An 11,409-nucleotide genomic window follows, 5' to 3' on the forward strand; every position below is an offset into this window, starting at 1 on the left:
CACACACACACACACATTGTGCCTTCAATATAAAAAGGACTTGGGATTGTAAGATTGCACTTTTGGTTCACATCTACAGTGAGTGTCTCCAAAGATATACAGATAAAAAAAACATAGCTAAAGGTCACAGCTACCTTTAGGTGAAGTTAAGACAATCGGGTATACCATTTGGGAAGGGATTATTAGAGAAAGGTAAAAAAGAGAGAAAAGAAAGAACAGAGACAGAGAGGGGGAAAAAAGTGATTGAGACCCTGACATATGAAAGGGAAGGGGAATGGGAAACAGCAGAGAGACAGAGAGAGAGTTAGGTAAAGCTGGAGAGAGACAGAATGGGTGAGTCAGAGAGGAAAAGGGCAAAGAGATGCATCAGTCACTCTGTCATTTGAACAACAAAGAACACCCTTCACAAAACAGTTGGAATAAGAATGGAGAAGTCCTCTTGTTTCAGAATAAAGAAATGCATTAACATGTGAGGGCATTTCATAGTTCTTGCCACAAAAGTTGATTGTTTTCCTTTTCTGTGGTTCCAGTGACATTTTCTATGAACTGAGGCGCGACATAAAAGGAGAGTTACAAATGGAGAGAAAAAGTCAGATATGAAAACGGTCACTCAGACAGACGAACAAAGACACAAACAAAAACACAGACTGACACATTCATAGAGATAGTGACTGACATGCCAACCCACCAACTGGCCAACAAACAAGCCTTCTTTACCTGCTATTATTGTAATAATAATAATAATAATAATAATAATAATAATAATACACATGAGTATGACACACTGTCTTTGAGAGCAGAGATCCAACAATTGTCACCAGAAACTAAAGTAAATGAATGCAAAATAATAATATGATTTTTACCTGCTATCTTGGTGGTGATGCGGGTGGTGACAGGTGGGCCGAAACCCTTGTTTGTGGAGGCTTTGAGGGTGAAGAAGTAGGTGGTCCCTGGGTAGAGGCCTACGAACAGGTGATGGGTCTCATTCCTCAGCTTGAACACCCGTCCCCTCTGGGTTGTCAGATCGGCGCTGGGGTCCAAGGAGCTCAGGGCCTTGTAGGTAATCTAGAGACAGACAGGAGATGTTTAGTTTTAAACATTTCAGCTTTACTCTGTTTGGTCATTTACTTTTGTTAAGTTTGGCTCAGTTCAGATAAATTAATCACAGTTACGCTTTGCTTAGCTTAGCTAGTTGTAGCATTTATGTATTTGGAAGTATTGTGACTCCTTTAAAGTAAACAAATTGTTGATAGTTGAACTTAAATTCCTTTGGTTGTTTTTGATTGTCGGTTCTTATAGTTTAGACTAGCAAAGCTTAGTTGCTCTTGATTTAACATTGATTACTTCATCTAAAGTAGCTTATTATTGCAAGGGTTATAAAAATACTATTATTATTATAGCCTATAACTGTCTATCTGTATTAACATTGCTTTAATTATGAAAGATTCTAAAGTAATCCAATTTAGTTTTTGCAAAGAATAAAATCTGTGTTTAGCTCTTCTTTGACCATCTCTTGAAGAAAATATTTGAATCTAAATCCCAACTGTGATGAAAGTGTTGAGGATCAACAAAAACAATAAGTTGAAAGATGCTAAAAAATCCTGTCAGTGACCCATTTCATTTGAGTAATCATTTATATACAAATATAGATTAGTAAAACTTCAGTTTAACATATTTATATCATTGTGGCTTTTTTATCTTTGCAAAAGGAAAAGTACTCAAAATTAAACGAAATGTCTGGTGTTCCAATCAGATTACTAATTAAAGACTAAGTTACTGCTCACTCCATGTATTTTTCTTATTAGACTGAAATCTTTCTGTGCAACTATTCATCAATTTTCATTTCAAAACAAACATTACGTTTCAGAGTTTGACCCCCCCAACCACTTCCACTGTCACATCAGAGCAAATCCAACACATCGATCAACTCTTACTAAATTGTCTGTTAAACGGCATACACATCAATTTTGGAATTAAAGTGACTCTGGCTCTTTACTACAGGTCTGTGTTTCTCCACATGATCTCTACTTTGAGACTGGAACAAATTGAGCAAATTGACCAATGGCCACTAAAGTGGCAGAAGCACTTCAATAGTTTCCCCGTTAAAAGAACTGTCAATGTCTGTTGTAATGTTGCTACTGGCAAGTTTCCACACTGCACAACTGTCAATGAGTGCACACACACGAACACACATGGCAGAACACTGGAGAACAGCTGTCATTTTGAATGACAGTCAGTACAAAAGAGTATTGACTGGTTTGGAAAAAACACATTAATATCAATCCAACCCTAAACACATTTCAGCACTTCATCAAGTATATGTGTCTGTGTCAGGGTCTCTAAGAGCATTTCAGTTTGTCCTTCAGCCACAAAGTGAGAAAAGAAAATACTCAATATATAAAGTGCGGATGCAAGGTGAGAACCAGTGAATGAACAAAAGAGACAACATGAATGAACCAGAGGGCACTCTGTGGAGCGGAATCTCCTCCGCCAACACAAAATGTTTCTCCAACTTGCAAGGCTACAGCCCCTGGAATGGTTTTCCATGTTTCCCGTCATTTGTCTTCTGGGTTTGATTTCTTGACAAAAGCATGCAAGGGCAGCACTGTTTAGCTGACTGCCAACTAGGAATTCGCAGAGGAAAACTTTCCCACCAGAATGAGCGGCGCATCATAGCTATGGCTACAAAAAGAGAAAATATAACTAAAGCTCAAACTCACATCCCCATAAAATTCAAGAAATACTAGAGCTGAGAGCACCCTGTAGACCAAATCAAATCCAAAATCTGTTAGTCTAGGCTATAAACAAACAAATGGGGTAAAATAAACATAAAGCATGAGAATAAAAAAAAGAGAGATGCATTGCAAAGATAGCATATCTGTTGATTGCTCATTATTTGTAAGTGTGAGAGAGAAAATGAACAGCAGAGAGAGCTGTCCTAATGGACCAGTGGTCTAAGATGGGTACCAAATAACCATAAACTCTCTATTTTGGATTCAGCCAGGGAGCTTTTTTGCATGTGATCCCCATTTCCCATCTGCCCATGTTTCCTGTCACACTATACTCTGGTCAGAATGAATTAGACAGAGAACAAAACTAAATTAGAAAGTGAGCTGGAGCTCATGGAAAAAAAAAAAGTCCCAGTGACACCAAAATATGTATTGATGTGTTACAAACTCCAGGCACTTCTATTCCTCGTTCTGCAATAAAGCTGCTTTGAAATAAATTCTTACAGAACACTGAGAGTTAGAGAGTAAAAGTGAAGGCGAGACAGAGAGAAACAATAAGCACGGGAGAATACGAGAGAGATGTGGAGCGACAGAGCAAAAAAATACTGGGACACGGAGCTGTAATGAAAAAATGCTGCCCAGGATACACACAAACACGGTTGCACAAGAACACACTGATACGAGACGGATTCCAGAGAGAGACTTCATTTAATGTACAGACTGATTATCCTTATGATTATTTTTAAATGTCTTTTGGCATTACTGTTCTTGATTTGCATGCCAATAAAGAACTGGATGATAGTTTTTAATCTCACGTTGAGAGTAGCTCATACTCAGTTTTATTACATGCTTTTTAGTACATGCAGAAAAAAATGCAATGTAAGTGATAACAACTGTAAGAAAGTCAAAGTGAAAGAGAAAAATTAAGACAGAGAATAAATGAAAGAGGCAGAAACAATAGAGAGCCAGAGTCAAACTGAGGTTGAGAATGAGTCTGAAGAGGAAACAAGACAAAGCGAGAGAGCACACACAACAAGAGTGATAACAAATGATGCAGATAGATGTTGTGTAAAAAGGGTACCTCGGAGGCTGGAGGTGAATTGTGTTTGTAAGTGTGTGAGTTTGTAGCGTGAGGCAGCGGTCCGCTCGTGGACGTCAGGCGGCCCTCGTCGCTCCATTAGCGGACTCAAATTTAAAAGCACTGACAGCCGGGCACCTCACTTCGACTATAGGCCTGCAGGCTGGACTCGTGAAGTGTGAACGTGTGACTGTGTGATGCGTATGTTTGTGTGTGAGAGAGAAAGGCGGAAGAAAAGAAAGCAAAAACTGCAAAAGCTGGAGGTAGATCCAGAAAGACTGCTTTATCCGCCAAATATGGCTTTTTCCTGAAGGGATGGTAGTGTTCAGCAAACTCAAATTCAAGGTTTCTTTCAGAGGCTAGATTCATGTTTTTCGGCAGTCCGAAAACCAAAATAAATTAAATAAGAATAATTCTACTCTGGGGTGATCTGAGATTGACTAATTTATTTTTTCTGATTTGATGTAATATGTTTTATGGCATTAATTCCAGTAAAGACCACATTAAGAGCTTAATGAGCGTTAATAGGTTGCTTTCATTACAGAAGATACATACTGTATCTCCTGATATTCATAAGCTCTTGCTCTGGTATTTCCATTAGTTGGCCTGGATGACGTGTATGTTATAATTTATAATGTATCACTAGCCGAGTTCCCATTCAAATGTATTGCTAATTTTAACCGAATTTCAAGTAAATCGCCAAAAGAAAATGCGAATAAATACTTGAATCCATCCGCTAACATTATGCGATAAGTATGAGTTGGTTCATTGAGATAAGCAGTTTTTCCAGCCAATTTTCCAGCTGGAAAACCAAAAGAAGAGGGCGCAAAAAGCGCCAGTCAAAACTCAAACGGTGAAAAAATAATAGAGAAAAACATGGAATGATGATATTTCTGGTTGTTTCATGTATAAATGCAAGGAAGGTTACATCAGATCTGTGTGCAGCCAATCATAGATATATTATAGAGCCATGGGAGCATTGAGGAGACTATCAGAGCATAAAACAACTTATCGGTAAATGTACTAATACGATATTTCAAAATGTGCAACAATACCCATTAATGATAGCATAGGTACTGTTTTGTTAAAGGATTCAAGGGCAATTCACAACAGCTGCCATTTTCTCTACTTTCTTTAGCATGTGAACATGTGAAGAAAATCTATAATGATTGATCAAAGCTCTCAGTTTCACTATGGGCATTTAGAGCTATGGCGGGTGGGAGAAATAACATAAAGCAATCAATAAATAAACAATTTTTTTTTTATTCTTATGGGCACATTTGAAACATTTTCTCCTGTGCCTCTCCTTGGAATTTGGAGCAGCTGTATCTCAGGCGGTCCTTGAGCAAGACTTAGAACCTCTAAATTGCTCCCAATGTATGTGTAAAGTAGCAACGTAGCAACGTAGCTTTGGACAAAAAGAAAGCAGTTCCTATGATGTGACAGTGATGGCTCTTAGAGAGGGCAGAAGGTCAGACTAAATATAAATTGAATGGATGGATTCTCCTGTTGCACTAATGTCTCACTTCTGTTGTGAATTTAAGGTCAGACTCACATTGTCCACTGTCTGTTTGAATGGCACTGCCCTCATCTGGCCTAAATGAACCTAACTGTGAGTGAGTGGTCCAGAGTTTAAATTAAGTCCTACACACAGTTTTCCTCTATTATCATTTTGTTTCATTGCCACTACACTCAAAAAAGAATAATAAGAAAGTTTTTGTCTCTACTTTTTCCGGCACTTAACCCTCTTGGTACAACAAAGACAACTAAACGCCACTCAGATTAAGGAACCTGGGACAAAACCTTTAGCCAATAGAGGACAGCGGACTAAAATGCAGCAGAAAGCCCACAGCAGGGCAGCAGCCTCGGATTCGACAAGCGGCTGACGTCTCCCAGGCCTGAAAGTTCGCCTGGCTGGCTGAATAAAACATGTTAAATCAATAGCTATTTATACAGACTGGGACTTAGGGGCTGGAACAATAAAATATAATCTATTTCATCTACGCTGCAGTTTTGGTTTGCACATCGATGGCTGTTATTTTATAAGTCATGAATGGCTCTCTATATTTTTATGGGCTTTACGATCTCTCTCTCTCTCTCTCTCTGACTCTGCTCTCATCTCACCCACCATCTTTCTCTCTCTTTCCTTATTACGTGATAGACTCTTTTTCTCTCTTGTATCGCCCTTTCCCCTGAGGTAAATATTTTCTGGACACCCTTCTCTACTTCTCCACTATTTTCTCAATTTTCTCTCCACACAATATACTCACCCATTCCCTCTCTCTCTCTTTCAAAAGGAGGAGTTTGGCTCATAAACCTCAGGTGTACTCGCTCTTTTCCACCCTCTCTCCCTTTGTGTCACCCCTCCTTTCACTCCCTCTCTCTCGTCTCCCTCTCTATAGTTGATGTACTTGGAATCGGTGGAGCCATAAAGCTCAGGTTGTTTTATTGACCAATGAAAAGGCAGGCGTGCAGCAGGGCAGTGCATCTTGGGTAATAGAGTGTGCGTCTGTGAGGGATAACTCACCGGAGGGAAGGGTGCATGTGTGAGTATGTGCGTGTGATTGAATTAGCGAGTAAGATTAAGAAAGTGAGAGAGGTAAAGCAAGGATAGAGGTGGAAGGTGGAGGGAAAGAGGAAGAGAAAGAACACGAGAGAGAGAAACGGTGAGAAAGAGAGACGTGTGAAAGAGGAAGGGAAGGAAAAAGAAAGGATATGGGGAAAGAGAGGCATGAACAGATGAGAGATGCTACGACAGAGACGATAACCAGGGTATCACACCTTTTATATCCAGGTTTATAAGTTATAACTGAGAGCTAAATGAATAGTTAATAAATCATTTACAAATGCTTTCTAGATCCGTTATAAGCAATTAATAAGAATAACTTTAGGTTTATCAGGATGTGAAAAATCTCTGGCTTGTGTTTTTTTTTTTAACAACTTATTAACATGCACAACAAAAACCTTTATTGAAGACATCTTCCCAAATGTAATTACTAATGACTTTTGAAAGTAGGTGTCATGGTGAAAGATGAGGCAAAGGCATTTTTTACAACCTAATAAACTAAACTAAAGTTATAAAAAATCGTATAAACCCATGATAAAAGCTGCCTTATGAGATAGCGTTGGTAGAAACCTTGTACCCTTGCAGGTGTTTGTGCGCCCTTTAATGTGTGTGCCCACATGTGTGTTTGTCCATACAGGAGATTGATGCTGGTTAGCATTAGAAGCCATACCTTTTACCTCGCAGCTCTCTTCATCAAACACACCACAGCTGCAGTGTGTGTGTGCGACCTGCTGGGCTGCACTGTTTTGAGCTCCAGCCAAGTTTTATGGGAATAAACAATGTTTACGAGGCGCCGTCATGGGATCGGTGCTGTAGAAATGCTATTTCAATTCAGTTTTGTCATTTTCCATTTTTTATTCTCTGTGCTCATGTTTGTTTTATTAGAAAATATGCAGTAGCTTCATTCCTCACTATTTCAGTCTTGCTATTCTCTGTCATGTTAAATTAAGAAGGAGCTTTGTGAGGTGTTTGTTATTTCTGGTTTATTTTGCCACCATTCACTTGAGTAAAGTTTCAATTTGTTTACTACCTCTACACTTTTTTAACATTTAATAGACGCTGTCAACCAAAGCAGATTAGTAAAGCAGTATAAAAGAATAAGGTTGGTTCACCTACTGCCTATAACTTTCTATTGCAGGGGTTGGGACTGTAAAACATCATCCATTTCATCTACACTGCAGTTTTCCACATCAATGGTGGTTTCTAACTCTGGATTTTTATGGGCAGCATGCTACCTTTTTCTGACCTTTCTGTTTAATCTTTTCTGTCTCGCTCTGACTCTCATATAACCTTTGTTTCATTTGCTCTGTTCTAAACTGAGGATCCATTGTCTGAAGTGGAAATGCTACTCAAATTGGTATGCAAGGATCTTCCCCATGCATTTCTGTAAAATGAATACACACATTCTTGTTCCTTTTTTGGACATACAAAGATATGTTCATAAGATTAAGGTGATTCTATTTAAATGTGGTTTGTCTTAAAATGCATTAACCAACCCCAAAATGATCCAAATTACGCATTGGAGAGTGAGAGCACCATTCAGCATGATCATATTTGAAGCAACATTAACAGAAATAAAATCAGCTCTTCACTCTTGTGGTCCATGAAAGACAGAAAACTGCGTATTTAGGTGTTTCATTCCCTGAACTGATGCTCTAAAATGAAGCGTGAGTGTCTGATGGTCTGCCAGGATTTCCGGTTCATAAGGGGGGCAACAGGCCCGCATTGTACTCACGCAGCAGAATCAGCCTTTTGTTGTTCTTCTTAAAATCTGTTAATAGAAAATAGAAATGTACAGATAATTGCAGCTCAGATTTTCTTTTGCTTTCTACCTTTTTTGACCTCTTATAGACGATGTCAAGATCATCATCTGTATGGCAAGTGTGTAATTATACTCATTTGTGGTAGCTGTCAATGCAACAACTGTGTTAATACCAACATAAGCTGCAGTCTAAGATACGTAAAAACAACACCTGTCTTTCCCCATGGCTTGACAACTACCATCCTGCCTCTGAATGCACCTAAAGAGGTTTGTTGAAGACATGAATAACAAAGAAGGGAAAATCCTGCCATCTCAAATCCACTCTGCAACTATATTTTGACACTTCCTGTCCTGCTCATTAGAAACTGTCTCCAATATGAAAAGAGACTGTTTTATACGACCTATCCTGCCCTCTAATGCGTAAAAAAGAAGATTTTCAAAATATATTTTCTAAAGTTCCAACATGCAAAATAAAATAATAGTGCTTTTCACTGGATGTTGACATCCCCAGTCCTGCCCTCAAACTCTCTCTACAAACTGTGTCAAGGCATATAATCCTCTATCTATCTCGTTGCACCTCGACACCTGCAACCCTGCCTTCCAACTGAGTAGTTGCAATATATAAAACCTGAATAAAACTTCTCTGTACTCTCCTTCCCTCACCATGTATCCTAGCACCTCCTGCCTCGCTCTGTAACTTAGTAGGCACCTATTGTTTTAAGTTCCAGCATGTCTGTTTTTAGAAGTTTCCATTTGGGACAGACTGTTCTCCTGCTTCCCGGCTTTAAAATGTCAAGACATTCTGGGTCACTACGAATAGAAAGGCAAACACACACACAAACACAAATTCTAATACCAAGGTGCGCACACACATTGGTACAAGACATACCAATCCGAAGATGTATGTAGATGCAAAAATCCCTAAATAAAAGCCAACACGCATGCAGACGCACATGTGAATACTAGATAACTGAGATCTTTGGATTTGTTCCTCATCCCACATTTCCATTGTTCCCAACTAGATGAGCAAACCGGAGAAAGAAATAGCAATAGACAATAGTCCAATAATATTCCATGGCCGTGCTGCTTCAATTGTTCTCATCGACTCTTGATAAGCAAACAGAAGTGGGAAACAGACAGACAGAAGGACAGGGCAAGCTGAGCACTAAATATAGCATGATAACATTTCCAAGCCGTAGAATTGTTCTCGCTGAGATAAATATACACGAGAGAGAGATGGAAAAGGAAAAAGGGAGAAAGAGAGACGAGCAGTAGACCAACAATAATCTAGCTTCATAAACAGCCAGGCTGTTAATCACTGACAAAGGCCTCAATCGCTTAATCAGGCTGCTCACTCAGCAGTACAGAGGCAAAAGGGAGAAACGACGAGTACTGGGAATATAAAATCCAACAAATGACAGGATATAAGAGATTTGAGCTTTGGAGAGCTCTTGTATCCTGTCATTTGTCTGCTTTGGCAGCCCGCTGCGACTAAAGTTCACATCAAAATAAATACCACCCCCACCACAAAAGTATCAAAGAGCAGAAACTCGGTTCACCCTGGAAGAGGTGATCAGAGATGGAGCATTAAAATCACTCCAGAAGATCAGCCGGTGGTGACAGTTTGAAGGGAAACGGCCTGAATCTGCATCCCGGTGACGCTTGTTTGACAGCCACACGGCAACTTCCTGCCAGCTGAGTTAAGACGAGTGACAGAAAGAGCACTCTCCCTCTAGATGCTAATATAGGCCACACATGCTTCTTCTGCTCTCACTCCTACATTAAAAATCATTTGCTGACAAGCTATTCACCACAGATTGGCAGTGATTTATGAGTTTACTGTGAAATGTGTTTTGTATGTTGTGGCTCTCATTCTCCACATATCAGCAACTTACAGTAAGTAAGGAAAATAGACACAATCTAGTTTTTGTTCATCCTTTTTCTGCTTTGGGTTTCGTTAAGTCTCATTTTTTCTTATTCCTTGAAAACTAACTTTTATAGTGTTTTTAACAGGGAACAAAAATAAGGAGTAAATTAAGGGCCGGGGAGAGACTAGATTTGCCACAATTTGTTGGTATAATACTCTATGTATAATAGAAAAGAATGGGTTATTTCTTGGCCCATACTTCCACCAAGGTTCAAGTAGATTTTCCTTAATCCGCAAACATAACCTCCCTGGCGGATGTAATAAACTCAACAGAAGCAAACTAGGCTGTACTAGGGCAATAAAGGAGAGAAACAAACAAATAAAAACAGAAGAGGTAGATCTGGCCTCAGCACTGAGGTAATAAGGGAGAAATGAAAATATTAGAAGATGAAAATTAAGATCTGACAGGTAAAGATGTCAGGGGAGGCGTAACTGCCTGCTACAAAGATGGTTTGTAGTTGTTGGCCTCTAGGGTTCTCACAGGACATGTGATTGGCCAGAGAGATGGGAGCAGAGCCCTGGTTGGCTACAGGACAGGAAGTTGTAGTGCTTTAGAGATTAGAGCAATGTGCATAATCCTGTGTGTGTGTGTGTGTGTGTGTGTGTGGAAGAGACAGAAAGCAGGGGTGGGGGTCTAGATGGATAATCCTCCATGACTATTTACCCCTCTGTGTGACCCTGTATGTGTGTCTGTGTCTAGGTGTATAATCCTCTTCTCTTTGACTGGCAGTGTGTTCAGATGAGACCTGCACTCACTGCTGCTCATTTATTTCTTTTTATACGCACATTCTTTATTGTTTATAGATATGTTGTGGCTGTGAGTTTTGTTTATTGTTTTAGAAACAACAATTAATTAACACTATTACACAATTGAAGATTTTTTATAATATCACCACCTCAAGAAAAAAAATAGAAAATAAATCATAATGACAGCTGCAGATCCAAACTGCACTGATTATATAGCACATTATAACAAATGTGTTTAACTATACTAGTAAGAGGGTACATGTAAGTAAAAATAAATATTCTTTTCCCATAAATCTCACTGACAGCTCAATGTGATATAGAATATAAAAAACATATAATTCATAATAATCAGAAATAGAAAAGAACTAGCCTAAATAATATTATTTTACTTAGTTTATTGACAAAGATTAACTTTAATAATTGATTTAAAGGACCACTGTAATATTTAATTGATGGAGTTGCAGATTACAACTAACTGAATACCACTTGTGTCAATAGTTAACAACCTGCTGAATTTATTATTTTTTGAATTTATAAAAATGGTAATGAAAACAACATCCAGGTGATTATAAACTAATAAAAACATACCTATGAATGTTA

The 11,409-nt window shown here is 38.8% G+C and overlaps 1 protein-coding gene across 1 annotated transcript in view; it reads right to left on the reverse strand.

Annotated features, from left to right (window-relative positions):
• ptprt (protein tyrosine phosphatase receptor type T) overlaps positions 1 to 11,409 on the reverse strand; it is a 307,757-nt gene that overhangs the window by 141,052 nt on the left and 155,296 nt on the right. Inside the window, exon 12 of the mRNA XM_035662487.1 lies at positions 864 to 1,065. Coding sequence (XP_035518380.1) covers positions 864 to 1,065 — 202 coding nt within the window. The remainder of the gene's footprint in view (positions 1 to 863; positions 1,066 to 11,409) is intronic.

This window comes from Morone saxatilis, unplaced genomic scaffold (assembly GCF_004916995.1).
Source record: "Morone saxatilis isolate NCDOM2014 unplaced genomic scaffold, NCSU_SB_2.0 Contig18, whole genome shotgun sequence".
Classification (NCBI taxonomy): Eukaryota; Metazoa; Chordata; class Actinopteri; family Moronidae; genus Morone; species Morone saxatilis.